Genomic DNA, 14911 nt, shown 5'->3' with positions numbered 1-14911 from the left:
AAATTATGTCGTTCGTCGTGTTGAAGTGACGTTTAGTCACCGCGGCCAGCAGTTTTCCGTGATTGTTGCCAAATTGTAAAAATATTTTAAAAGTAATCCAGTGCACGCTGGCCAGTATACTAGTTTCTCGTAGCTAGTGGTCCATGATATAGCGCACGGAGGCAGCTCCGAGAGATAAAAGCGCACGCGGAGGCGGAGGCAGAGGGTTGCGAGGGTGAGGGTGCGGGAGGGCGGGAGGTCGCGGAGGCTGCGCGGCGCCCGCGGGCCACAGTCGCCCGTCGACCGCGCGCTCCCCATGTTCCACTGCATCGTGCAGCCGCGCCACGACTGGGGACCGCCCGACCTCGCCAATGCATTCCCCGGTACGTCCTGCTGCACCCTCGAGTGATTTGTGACTAGTGTTTGTTGTATAATAACCTATAACTAGTAACCTACAGGAGCTTCCATATTCAAAAAAAGAAATATTTCCTAAACAATGTTATTGAACTCCCTACATCTTCCCGTTAAAAGTTATCGTCTAATTATAACTGTGCTCTCGGTATGCGGATATAAAGGTTCGGTACGAGCGACACCCGTTGCGTTTCTCATGGAATTTGTGTGATTCTATCATTTTTATTGTGCTTTGCGTGCGAATCGTCGGCTCTCACGCTACTATATATATTTGTACACTATGTTGTTTTTGTGCTGTGCTGTATCGGCGGTACCGGGATAGTACTTCTGTCCTTGTCCAAGTATATCCACGGTCCCTAGGTAAAGTATCGAAAGTGAAAAATTTAAGTGTCTTTTATTGTTGTTTTGAACTACTGATAAGGGATCGATTTCGATTACAACTGTTTTTATTGAAATTTTGAAAAAAACATTTAAAAACTTAGTACTAACTCTTAGTAGTTTATAAGGGAGATAAAAACATAGCGAGTTTTCGCTTTCAATAGTTTACCTAGATACCGTTGATATATTTCTATCCTTTTCCTAGTATATGCACCACCCAGGTACAACAGCAGGTAGTAGATTATAACGTGTTCTAGTGGTGTTGTGAAGTTCAATTCTGACGCGCCAACAGATTTAACGAGCACTATTCACGTATATATGTGGCGTCTGAAACGAATCCTTCGAAGGTCGTTCCCGCATCGGGCCGATGATATTGTTCGTATGACGTTGCTATAGGTATCTTATATGAGAGTGTGTGTGACACATGTGTTGGCTGCTCGAACCGGTGCACTACTGCATGATAAACACGAAATTAAATATTTAATATTTCCATTTCTTCGCTCTGGTCGAGGAACAGTTCGGGGTTGAGTTCGGCCATTCCACACGCAATGCCTTCAGAATTCGGCGGATAGTGAATAGAGTGTCTTAACACTAGGCTGCCCTGCCTACCCTGATGTCTGCGTTATTGAAATTGAAAAAATATTTATGCATATATGAACACTTCTATAGTCTGTAGGCTATTCTCCACATATATAACAATACAATGGTAAGTAAAAGTAAGAGTAATAAAAATAATTGAGATCGGTATAACAGCGTGGCGGGGGTGGACGACTCCCCTCGCCTGCGACTGCGATCCCCTTCGACGTACGACGTGTTCCTCACGCAGCTTGATTTATTACTCATGATATTTCCGGTTCATTTTGTTTTGTTTGTTTCTTTTTTTTGGTTCAAAATCAACCGGTTGAACTTAAACGACTCGAGTTTGTTATTTACTTGTGGTTTGTAACTTGCTTTTCATTGTATTTTTTTTATATTTTTAGAATTTTCTATGCTCTACTAAATAGATTGAGAACTTAGCGAAAGTAGCTCCGCTCTCCACTTTCTTTCAATACTGAACTCTCCATTTTCTTTCTTCCTGAACCTCACGCCCCATAGCTATATGTTGATGTTTATATTGATAATGCTGCTTTGTTGTACTTATCGTCCCGCGAATAACTTTACTAATGGTGTGATTACGCAGTCAGCCCCTCGACGACGAGTGTTCTGGAGCGCAGGGCGACTTGTGGGAACGTTGGCTTGATAGTCCATTGAACTTCCGCCATTTGCACCCAACGATTTTGTTCTTCCGCTTTTAAGCTGATAAATGATTTAAAACTGTTAAACTGTTAACCCAATTCTAAATTAGGTGGGATTTACGATAAATTTTAAAAGAGTAGACCTCTTGTTTAATTATTAAGTATTTATTTAAAAGTACTAAATCTATGTTCTTATTCCTTATGGTAGTACCTAGTTTTAGGACAGTTCCGTTCGCCACTTTCCGCCGAATTCTTCATTTTCTACTATTTAGAATAGTTTATGTATCAAGTCTTAATTATCTCTACAAAAATATTTTTGTCTTTCTGATGGTACTCCATCCCAAAATTAACTTGTTTTCTTATATATTTGATTTTTATTACACCTTTTTTATTGTTATATCGTCGGCATTTTTTAACACCAGACATTTTATTACTCAAAGTAACAGTACAAAATGATTATTAATAATGTGTATTATTTTTTGTGTTGCAAAAATGATATATTATATCTGAAAGTATAAAGAACTAGCGGCCAGTGCAAACCGCAAGTGCACCTGACACATTTAGCCAGATTAATTTTGAAATTTAACGCCTCTAATGTGTTGCTCGCGTTATATTTCTGTTCGTTCCCCTTCGTGTGTCATATTTCAGGACACTTGTTGAAGATATCGTTCAAGTGAACAAATACTTCCCTACTTTTTGGTTTTAAGTTAAGTTATGGAAGTTCATAAGTTGAACTCAATAGGATTATAGTTCAAAAGTTTTAATTATTTATATTGTTACTATTGTTAATATTAAAACTATGAGTAACTGTAATTTTATTATGAGTTTGCCATGTAAATTTATTTAAGGTAAACAAATCGTATTTATTATGTTTGTTGAAAATATATTTAACAAACATAATAAATACGATTTGTAAAAATATTTTCAACAAACATAATAAATACGATTTGTTTTTGTTGCTTTTATTTAAAACAATAGAGATGTTATGTACTAGCAAAGTTTCTGTAGCCATATTTTCGTTTGTGAATCAATTTAATTACCACATTCGGATGTCATTGTTTGTCATCATTATATGAGAGGTACTCTACATAATAATGTAAAAATACTAACTTTAACTCTAATATTTAACTCATTCTAAGAACTTATATTTCTTGTTGGTAAAATCCTACAGTGTATGTTGTTTCCATCAGAACCAGGAAGCATTTAAATATTTCAATATAAATATACCTCTTATTGTTTGTTATTCGAAGTAAAGGCGCATAGGCACAGTAATATGTCTCAACTACGTTACCACTCTGATACAAGAGTCAATCGATGGTGTATAGAATACTATTTTTCTACTTACTTTTTTTAGCTTCACTCTGTAACCCGCAAAGAGCAAGGTAGGCTGAGGGAACCTGAAAATTTATTGCAAAGACACGTTCGTCACTTTCCGCCGACTTCTTGGAGGCATTGCGTATTATCTTCGTTCTGGCAACAAAGCAAAGCGCGGAGTCAAGTTTCGTCACTCTCACACACCCTCTGCCTACTCTGCTATATGCAGAATTCAGCGTAATTTTGTGTCGCCATTTATTAGAGTATCACCTTTAATAAAGCACGTAAAGTTACATAAAGAACGGAGTATCCTATCACTTATTTTTATAGAGAAACGTAAAATTCAAAACACAACTCTCCATTCCAGACATACGCGTCCAGCTCTCGGAGCAGACGCGCGTGCTGGAGGCGCGCGCGGAGGCGGCGGCGGGCGTGGCGGGCGAGCTGCACGACTACTGCCGCCGCCGCGCCGACCTCGAGCACGAGTACTCGCGCGCCCTGGACAAGCTGGCCAGGGCGGCTGCTCAGCGGCACAAGGATCAGAAGCATAAGTAAGTTTTTTGGTTTGGTAATAATAGATTTTTCAGAATATTGAAGAATTCTAAACGTCATATTTAAGAATTACAATAAAGAACATACACTGAAATGAGATGGTTTATTTATTTACTAGCGCTACGCTCGCGACGTCGACCGTGAAATCATAAAAACATTCGTGTAAAGTTAAACTTATTTTATGATAGTAGTATGAGATATGATATTAATTTAGATTTACAACCTAACGCCGTAAAAGACTGAAACGATATCCAACCAAGTTTTAACTTCATTTGTAAATTAGAGAATCTGAATTTTGAAAACAATAATATGTAATTTCCTATGCGTCCTATGTTTAGTAGACGCTTAGCCATCAGCGTATATACCAGGTATGCTCATGTTTCCTTTTTGATTAGAACTCATTGGGGTCAAATAAAAAACGTACAGAGAAAGGTCAAAGGTTGAGGACTGACATACAGGACTACTAAAATAGCTCGATCGAATCATGGACCCTGAGCCAGGAGGCCGTTGTATTTTTATATGGAGTGTGTGAAAATCAATAGCTAGGCAGGGCTAGGCTTGGCATCTCTGTTGCTCGATGCGTTTTATTTTATAAAAAAAACATTAGTAATTAATTACTTCTCGTTTAGGAAATATGGCTTTCACTGCATAGTGGTTATAGGTAAATTATAATATATGCTGCTCGCGGAAATGAATAGAGTTATATATATATATAATACTAGCGGCCCGCCCGCGGCTTCGCCTGCGTGAACTACGTTATTATTAATTTCTGTCTCCATGAGTACCTCCGTCCTATAAGTGACGTTTATGCAAAATTTCAGATTCCTAGCACTTGTAGTTTCTGAGATTTCGTGATGAGTGAATGACCTTTCGATTTTATATATACTTATAGATAAATTTCACACCAGACTTATAAAAAAACGGTGACGTTGAGTTACTTAATGTGCATATTTTTATAATGAACGGAATAATAATTAAGTAAATACATTTTATTAACTGGAAAATGCGATAAAACTATTATCGAATGAATTAAATTTATTTTTATATATTAAAAAATATGTTGACGAATAATACAGCTTCACGCTGTATCCCGCACGTAGCAGGATAGGCAGAGGAAACCTAGTGTTAAGACACTCCCTTTTCCCGCTTTAAAAAAATAAATTTCATTCGTATTTTTATATCTATCAGCTTTTCTTTCTTACATTTATATTAAAGCCCAATAACGGAAGGCGATAGACTACTAAACTAGATTAGAACAAAACTGCTCGCCTTTTCCTTCTCATCGTGTTTGTTCTGACGCAACAGGTGATGCTACTTGCTTTAGTATTGAGTTGTAAATGTAAAGAAAAACTTTAAGAGAAAGGCACGAAAAAATATATTACATTTTATATAATATTTTTAGTTACATTGTATATTTTTGTTGGAATTTTATCACATTTTCTAAGGATTTCTTTAAATCTGTATTATTGAATACAGACTGTATTCGATTCATTATAATAAATTTAATCCTTTAACTGCCTCTTTGGTAATTGAAATTCTTCGAAATCTGTTAAACGGAAATGTAACGATAAGTTTTTAGGAACTAATGAAGATTACAGTTTATCAACATTACAAATTAATGTTAATTTAATTCTGTGATTTTTATAATATTACAATATACTCAATATACGACCAGCTTGCGGCTTCGCCCGCTCCAAATACTTAGATATTTATTTACAAACCAAAGCGTGAACAAAGTTGCTTATCCTCAGACGATCGCGACACAAAAGGCAAGAATGAGGTTTGCGTTTTTTAATTTGCATAATTTCAATACCATATGAAGTGCATCAAATATATTAAATATTTATGCTGTATTGAAAATCCACAAGCACTTTGTAAGGCATAACCCTTACAAATCATGGAAAGGTTTTAAGTACTAACACACATTAACCTGCATTCTTTATTTACCTCAATATTTAATAACGTATACGCGAAGATTGTGGGTTCGATCCCCGCTCGGGTCAACGGTATATAAAAACGATAAATAATTATTATTATATTCATCTCATATTTTGTCATCCGCAGACGTGAACAATGGCCGCTGACGGGCGCGTACGCGTGCTGGCAGGCCGCGCTCGAGAACACGCGCTCGCTGTCGCGCGACCACGCCGCGCTCGCCGACTTGTACGGCGGGCCGCTGGCCGCGCGGCTGCAACGTGCCGCCGACGACGTGCTGAGGCTGCACAGGAAGTGCCGGGATATAGGTGTGTTGAAGTTGTTTTACTTACTAGCGACCCGCGAGCGGGACTTTTTTATTTAAAAGCCAAATCTGTTTGTATCATTATCGAAAAAAATATCAATGAAAGTAAGATTTTTTTTTATCATTTATTTTAATATAAAAGTTCCAATATAGTTATAATATTTTTGGTTATCGCAATTTTTTTACTCTATTTTGAAACTATTTTAACAGATTACTCAACCGTCATTTAAAACTTAAAGCTTTTATATCTACCTGATGTATACAGTGGCAGAGCGTCACGAGGAAGTGGGTGCGGCCCTCGCGGAGGCAGCCGCTGGTGGTAAAGCGCACGCCGCCGCCGCCGCCGACTGGCGAGCAGCGGCGCTCAAACTGCGGCACGCTCATCACGCACGAGCGGCGCTGCTGCAAGCGGACCCGCCTAGACAGAAGAAGATTAAAGCCCTGGATAAGGAGCTGGAGAAGGTTTGTTTACATATGTGCATTAAGGTCATTTTAATTTTATGTATAGCTACCATTACATTATTTTGTAACACATTATAATTGTGACTTTAAGTTCTCTTTAATAGGTGAGCTAAATAAACATAATTATTGAAATTTAAAAAAGCATATGAAGATAAATAATTGTATGTACATAATAATATAAAAATATTGAATATTTGTAGCGAAGAACGCGACATAGTGAGGCGCGTGCCAAGGCGTTGCGGGCGCGCGCCGACTACGTACTGAGCCTGGAGGCGGCCAACGCCACGCTACAGCGATACTACCTGGACGACATCGCTGATATTATGCTCGTGAGATAATTTTCATTTAATAAGTTTTTTTAGTAATTATATGTGGGTTTTATATTGTAGCCATATAAAATAGTTATGATTCATAAATTAGTAGTAATAGGTAAAATATACTGTAAATGCAATGTAATTGGTATAATCTTCATTTGAGAAAATAATTGTTTCCATTTCAATACACATGTCTGCTGTTTAGTAGGTACTGATTAATAGCTGCTTATGGTTGGAAAGTGAGGAATTGAGTGTCTTAACGCTAACTGTTGTGCCCTCTGCCTACTTTGCTACATGTGGTACATATCAAAATTCTCAATAACAACAATATTAATAAAATAGTTATGAAATGAAATAAACAATATACTTCTTTGTTTAATATGATAACAATGATACTAATGAACCGATATGTGCCAACAGTGTACAGAGGTGGGTTTCGAGGCGGTGGTGGGGCGGACAGTGCGCACGGCTAGCGCGGCTGAGAGTGCGCGCGCGCACGCGGCCGTGGCGGCTGCGGGCGCTTTGCTGGCGGCGGCCGACGCGCTGGACGCTCTCGCGGACCGGCAGCGCTTCGTGGCCGCGCACCCCGCCGCCTTCGCGCTGCCCCGCCCCCTGCCCTACGCCGGTGACGCGCCGCCCGTGCAGGACGCCGAGATGCAGGACCTGGTATGTACTACGGCACTGAGCACCTAGCTCCGACCCCCGGCTTCCAATAATCAAAGATGTTTGATGTCTGATGTTTACAGTTTGTGTATTTTAATACAAAACATAAATGACATATGAACTACACACTAAGTATAATCAATATTTATCCAAACCAACAGATAGAAGGCGCAGCCGACGAACGCGACGAAGCAGCCGACGCCGCCTCGCGCGACCTGTCGCAGCGCCTACAACAGCTGGAGACGAGCGCGCGCACACTACGCGCCGAGTGCCGAGAGGCCGCCAAGACACTGGACGCGGCGGAGGCGGAGCTGGTGCGCCAGATGGAGGGCGCCGAGGCGGCCTGGGAGGTCGGTGGCCTCTTCGGTGCTAATGCCGCGCCAGCGCCGGCACAGCCGGCGGAGGACGACGCTCCCAGGCGGGATCAGGAGGATTATTATCTAGCGGTGAGTTGTTCTCTAGTGGACAGATTATAATTAATACAGTATGGTCGCCTCACTAGTGTTTACGCCAAAATTTTGTAAGAATAATGAAATTTAGTTAATAAGGCTTGATTGTTATAAATAATAATAATTTAAATTTTGAATAGATTGTATTTGAGGAAAAAGATATAATATATAACTTTGTATTTCACTCTTTATGAAAATTAAATGATTTGATTGTTATCTCCAGAAATTCCGTTCGTACGTGTCGTGCGCGGGTCGCCTGGCGCGCCTCGAGAGCAAGGCGCAGGCGGTGCGCGAGCGCCTGCTGGGCGGCGCGCTGCCCGCCCCCGCTCCTCGCTCCCCGCCCTCGCCCCCGCGCCGCGCCGCCGCTCGTCGCCGCGGCCACTTCGCGGCGCCCCTCGACGAGCGCCTGCCCGCCGTGCTCACCTCCTGCGTGCGCGTCATCGCCTCCTACGGGCTGCAGCACCAGGGTGTGTTCCGCGTGTCCGGCTCGCAGGTGGAGATGCAGGCGTTGCGCGCCGCCTTCGAGCGCGGCGAGGACCCGCTGGCGGCCGTGCGCGACGCCTCCGATATCAACTCCGTGTGCGGCCTGCTCAAGCTGTACCTGCGCGAGCTGCGCCCGCCGCTGTTGCCGCCGCAACTGCAGGAGCGCCTGCTGCGCGTGGCCGCCCTACGCGACGACGCCGCCTTCGCGCGCCGTTTGCGCGACACCCTCTCCGCGCTGCCGCTGCCTTCGCTGCTGGTGCTGCGCTACCTATTTGCCTTCCTGGCGCACCTCGCTGACCACGCCGAGCGCAACATGATGGACGCCTGGAACCTGGCCATCTGCCTCGGGCCCACGCTGCTGGCAGCGTGGGGCGAGGGCGGCGCGCAAGTGGCGGCGCAGAACCTCGTCAACGAGCTCGTGAAGCGCGCCATCCTGCACCACGCGGAGGTGTTTCCGCAGGACGTGGCGCCGCACGCGCTGTACGTGCGCGTGGAGCCCGGTGACGTCACAGACGCCGCTCAGCACGCGCCCGTCGCCCTGGCGCTGCCACCCGCCCTTGCCGCCAACGGACCGCTCGTTGATTTGGCGTTAGTATTATAATTCACTGATATTATTAATATACGGTATAATTTTTTTTTTCCCTAAGTTCACATTGTACCACGCATATAACAAGGTCGGCAAAAAAACTTACTTTAAACACTCCATTCCCCACTTGCTGCAGATTTTTTGAGACATGGTATGTTGAATGACGTAACTCAGCATCTCACTTTCGCTCAACGTAGATAAATTGAAAAAATAAAAATATAATATAACAATACAGCAGATATTGAAACATCATCGTTTTCAGTCACACCGCATATACCGCATGTCGATACGAAACAACTCTCTTTAACTCAAACACAAGTTTTTATTAAATACTTGGATTCCAACATACAACTTATAAAATATTTAATTAATTATGTTATCTTACTGAAATATAAAATAAATATTTCGTCTGTATAGGTGTGGAGACAGCACGTTAGACGACGATGAAGGGCGCGATCTGTCGCTGTACGAGGACGACGACGACGATGATGGTATGCTGTCAGATTTGTTTTATATTAATATTACATGAAAAATTGTTTAATTTCTAACATATAGAAGCTGCTACGGAATGCTGTATGCAAAGGAATTGTTGTTTTTTAAATCACTCCATTTCCCATCTTTGTGGCGGGACTCGACGCCGCGCTGTCGTCACCATTTGGTAGACGAAGCAAAGAAAGCAATTAACTCCTCCGAGTGGAGCTCGAATCCTCTACCGTCGTGTATAATCAGATGCTGACCTCGCCACGATGCTCTCAACTAATAGTTAAAATTATTATGTTTACATAAAATTATTTAATAGAAACTAAAAATATTTGATGTATAATATATAATTATTTGTTATCGGCCCTACTACAGACGTGGTCAGCGACGGCGACTTGGAGACCGACGTGTGGAGACGCGACCCACCACGCAGGTAAATTATTATAATTATTATTACCTACTATGATTTTTTACTATTGAGTTGTAGGTTAGCAATAGGCCACTCGAGGAAATAAAATATTTCATATTTTCATTTCTTTGTCTGTTGAATAGCGGTAACAAGACAAAACGCGGTGTTTTGTCTTGTTACCAGAGCGAAGAAATAAAAACATAATAATGTTTAATTTCGTCAAGTGGAATCGAACTCACAACCTGTAGCATTTACAGTCGTATTTGTGTCCCTGCGCCACGACTTGCTTCAAATAAATCTACTTAAAATAGATTTCAACGAATTATCTTAGGATTTCTTCAACATTTACTTAGAAAAAATATAATAAATATAAAAATGTATATTCCATTGTAACATTAATATTTTCAATATAAATAAATAATAATACATTTGTTACTACATTTGCAGGTCCTCGAGCAGCGAACGCCGCGCCCCGCAGGTACACGCCTGACGTCCGCCCCGCAGATACCACGATACGCGATATTCATTCGATTCTAGCCATTCTATATCGAGATTTTATTCGAAACACGCTAAAAATAAGAAATAATTATGTTAGTGATATTGTATGTAGGGATGCGAGTGTAACTCGTTAATCGATCAAAAACGATTTCGATGTATCGATATTTATGTCAGATAATTCTTTAAATAAATCTTTATTCATATTTTTTAAAATATATTAAGCATAAATGTTTTTAAAATTTCAATTTTATTCATATTTTTATCACTTATCTGTCTTATTGTTAGTATTTTACGAATTCGACATTTTCATATCACAGGTAGGATGCATGTCTAGTGTTCATATTTTGAGCTTAATTCTCATATATTTTATATATCGGATTTATTATTGTAATAGATTTTATTACTACTATTATTATTATGTATTGGGCACAACTTGTATGGAGAACATATTTTTATGCTACTAACGTTTATATATAAAAAAAAAATATATTTTTTTATAAAATTTAACTTAACTGTTATGGTGTTATTATTAAACTATTAATGCATGTTTTTAATAATATAAGCTACCATTTTTTAAATATTGTTTTCACGCTTCTTAGGAGATGATAATTTTGTTCGATATTCTGACGTCGGGTTGTCGCGAGCGAACGTATGTGACGCGGTGCTTTGTGTTTAGTTAAGCGAGGGATGAGGATTGAGTTACTTTTTTATTACTTTTATAACACAAGTGAAAAATAATTTAGGTTATATTAAATTTGGTTTTAGTTTTTAATAAATTTTCAATGCAAAAAATGATAAAATTGAGATTTCTTATGTTTAATTATTTTCACTTGTGAAATAAAAAGTGATTTGTGAATCCCATCCCTATTTTAAGCGCAACAGTATTATATTAAATGAATAAACAATTTCAACGCTACATTAGTTTGATTTTTTCGCTCGCATGCGCTTGGGCCGCTTCACACGTGCGGAATATAGTATTAAAGTAAACGCTTCATGTGTAGCGGCCTTTATAGTTGGAGTGACATCGATGACAGGTGGGTTTTTGATGTCTATTTTTTTATTTTTAAATGTTTGCTTGTTGGCTGAGGTTGTGGGTTACACAATTTAGAGTAATAATATTATATTTATTATTGCAATTATTTATTTTGTGGTGGTTTTCCTAAATTATTGGCTGTATTTATTTATTGGTAAACTTCGTGCTTTTTTTCATATCTTAGAACTAGATAGTAGGAAAGAATAGTTCAATCTTCACTTTTGGCTATAGTACCTATATTAGAGATTTATACTGGGTAAATATGGTGTTGAGATTTACACTAACTATTTATATGACAAATTATCTATTAGTCAAATATTTTAATTAAGTTGGGGATTACAGTTTCAGCTTATTATTACATAACTCAATTTAATATAACTAAGAAAATCTAGTTAATTACATATGACACAAATAAAGTTGTAAATTCACTGACCTAATAACACTAGTGTATTTTTTAGTATAAAAAAATATTGGAAGCGGTACTTTACTATATCCATTCAGATATTTTTTCCTGGTATTTAAAGCATCAAGATTGTACATTTATTTTTTTATTTATTTACCACAATACAGTAGAAGTAATATTGTTGTTAATTTATTAAAAATTGTATTTGCTAAGATTTCAATTTACAAGCTCCATATTTAATAAATAAATAAGGTGATAATAATTGTATAGTAAAATGTTTATTACATATATAAAATATGTCACAGGCTGGAGTAGAACCTGCCCCTGCGGCCTCCACTGCGCCAACACATGATGCATGCAGGTATCCATTTGTGTACAATATATTTTTTTTTATAATAATTGTTTGTATTGAGTGTTGTAGTAAAGTATTTAGTATAAGAAGTATAAGATTTTTTTGTGCATTAATAAATATATTTTATCTAATTTAATAACATTTTTAAGGAGACGAAATACAAAGTTTTGTGTAAATTGTCACTAAAAAAAATACTTAGTTTTGCCTCATATCGCAAAATGACGGGAATGAAGAGATACCAACACTTTTATGTTATTTTTAACTATTCCTGAATAGAGCTTATTAAGTACTAACGATTTGCTGATCCATTACGGCGCTTCGTCCAACTGTAAACACAATGATGATTGAAGGAAAGAATTTTATTATTTATTTTTATATATGACTGGCAGGACAAAGACACAATGCCCTCAATTTAGGCGAAAAGCGTATAACAAAATGTCTTAAATTAACCTCTCTGCCTATTCTTTCATATGCGATAAGAAATATATATTTAAAAAGTCATTTTACTCACAGCCGTTTAGCAGAAAGCACGCCAGACCTAGTGCTGGACCTGCCAGCGCGCGCGCCCGACGCGGCCGACACGTTCGCGCACAATCGAGATACACTCAAGAAACGGGTCGCGCCGCCTGTGCTACATAGGTATGTCTTAAAACTTTTATTATTTTTTTAAAGGGTTCCGTATCTTAATACAAAAAATTGATCCCGGATCGATTTACTTGGTTGTCCATATGAAATTAATGTCAAATATATAGGTCATAGGACCTGAAAAATGAAGCTTCTAAGAAAACACAAACAAAAGATGCACAAACGCCCTAAACGATTGTGCATCATTTTTACAAAATTGCATTTGTAATTCATAACATGGCTATGTAAACCTAAACATATATATTACTTTCCTATTTTTAAAGGGAACAGGATAATCATGATTATGATTACCCTCTAAATTCGTATTTACTAGTGGCTTGGACTACATATGCGTTTTACAACATCATATTAAAAATCTTTAATATTTTTGATTTTAATTTAAAACTATGTTAGATATAGATTTCCCGAAATTCTAAGGGATCTAGAAAAAGAAAAATCATTATCTTACGTTTGATAATCGTAAAAATAAATATTTGTTTCGTTTTGCAGGCAAACATGTTCAGAAGGCGCAGTGGACACAAAAGCCGAAACAGAAGCTATCACGAGCGGTTCAACACAAAGTAGCAGTTCAAATACGGGAGGGTCAAAGGAGAACGCGGGCGGCAGTCCGGTACCGGCTCGTAATACAATGCGGGTAGCTGCAAAGTTCGCAGAACTAACACTCACAGGTATACCGAACTAATAAAAAGGGAGCAGTGTCTGGGTGTAAACCTGACGGTCGTGGATTCGGTTCACATTAGGGGAATGAGTTGTTTTCAGTTTCTCGCTTTGGCAACGGGAGAAAGAATAGTGTTGATTTCCAACACTTAACACAGAATGGCTTGAAATACGTGAGGAACAGAGTATCTTACCCCCCTTGTCTACCCCTAGTTTTTCCCAAAAATATTTTCCTCGAATTCTTAATTTTTAATTCTTAATAATAGGTGGATCTCTAAAACCGGCGCTGGCAGCTAAGCCTGCGCTGCTCCGGCGCCCAACGCCGCACCCACACGCGCCGCGCGCCACGCTCGCGCCAGTCGCGCCGCCCTCCGTGCCCACCGCGGCGTCCACCGCCGCGCAACCACCGCCTGCGGAGACCGACGCCGCGCCATAACCATCTATATTACTATTAGAGACGGATCACAACAATTTCATGTTTTTAATACTCGTCAGTTGATCGTTTTAATAGGCAGAAAATTAAATAGTTAATGTTTTCAATAATAATTTGATCGTTTTTTATCTACTTATATCAATTTAATTAATTTCATTGCAATTGTTGTATCAAATTTAATATGTTTATAACAATTTTGTATTACACTAAATCAATTGAAATATTTGTGAAAATGTTTTAATAATTTCTATTTTAATAAGACAGAGTCCGCATGTTTTGTAATGAATCGAATGAATGTCAAATATACTCCGGCCGTGTTGAGGCGATTTTAGTAATTGCTGTAGAAATATGGCGTTTTTAGTAATAAGTGTATGTAACCGTGACGAGTCGACGTCGAATATGATTTTCTCCAAACAAATACCAAAAGAAAAGCCATTGTGACATTGGACAACATCTGACTGTAAATGTGATGGTAGTGGGTTCGATTACCGTTCAGGGGAATGATTATATAAGAATAAATTATTTTATTTCTCCGCTCCGATCCAAACAAACGGCGGTATTAAACGCCACTATTTAATACGAATAATTTTGAAAATAAGTGTAAAACCCTCCATCATTCCTGAGATGCGTAAATTTAACAAAATTCCGCCATTTTAAGTAAAAAATTTCAAACTGCACATATCAGAGACACCATATTCGACGCCGATGAACATTTTTTATACGATGATGTAACAAGTACTTTATCATATTATATCTGTATTTATAGTGAGCATAATATTATTTTTGTACGCGCACTCTTATACGCATACAATAAACAGTATTATCTAATGTTTTTGTGTTTTATTTATCTCTTTATTCGTTTTTTTATTTAGTAAACTGGAAAAGAAATTATATATACAAATATAATAGCAGCACTTTAATTTACTTATTAAATCC

General features: G+C 38.8%; 1 protein-coding gene across 1 annotated transcript; it reads left to right on the top strand.

The window, feature by feature from the left end:
• The first annotated feature begins 203 nt into the window (after positions 1 to 203).
• LOC146531028 (rho GTPase-activating protein 4-like) lies at positions 204 to 14803 on the top strand. The gene is made up of 15 exons (XM_085199787.1): positions 204 to 362; positions 3685 to 3868; positions 5934 to 6112; positions 6374 to 6570; positions 6771 to 6899; positions 7305 to 7550; positions 7709 to 7993; positions 8220 to 9067; positions 9483 to 9556; positions 9921 to 9978; positions 10402 to 10432; positions 12194 to 12249; positions 12754 to 12879; positions 13375 to 13553; positions 13809 to 14803. Exons 1-15 carry the CDS (start codon positions 296 to 298, stop codon positions 13976 to 13978), a joined length of 2829 nt encoding a protein of 942 aa, XP_085055913.1. The 5' UTR covers positions 204 to 295; the 3' UTR covers positions 13979 to 14803.
• Positions 14804 to 14911: the final 108 nt, after the last annotated feature.

This window comes from Heliconius melpomene, chromosome 16 (genome assembly GCF_056956725.1).
Source record: "Heliconius melpomene rosina isolate 202511_hmr_F chromosome 16, ASM5695672v1, whole genome shotgun sequence".
Taxonomy (NCBI): domain Eukaryota; kingdom Metazoa; phylum Arthropoda; class Insecta; order Lepidoptera; family Nymphalidae; genus Heliconius; species Heliconius melpomene.
This window is presented reverse-complemented; position numbering and strand designations above follow the sequence as displayed.

Bases quoted from the DNA above. Each gene is read 5' to 3' on its own strand.
- LOC146531028 (XM_085199787.1), top strand. From the start codon at position 296: ATGTTCCACTGCATCGTGCAGCCGCGCCACGACTGGGGACCGCCCGAC. The intron at 6,113-6,373 runs GTGTGTTGAAGT...TGATGTATACAG, and splicing joins CAGGAAGTGCCGGGATATAG to TGGCAGAGCGTCACGAGGAA. The intron at 12,880-13,374 runs GTATGTCTTAAA...TTCGTTTTGCAG, and splicing joins GCGCCGCCTGTGCTACATAG to GCAAACATGTTCAGAAGGCG.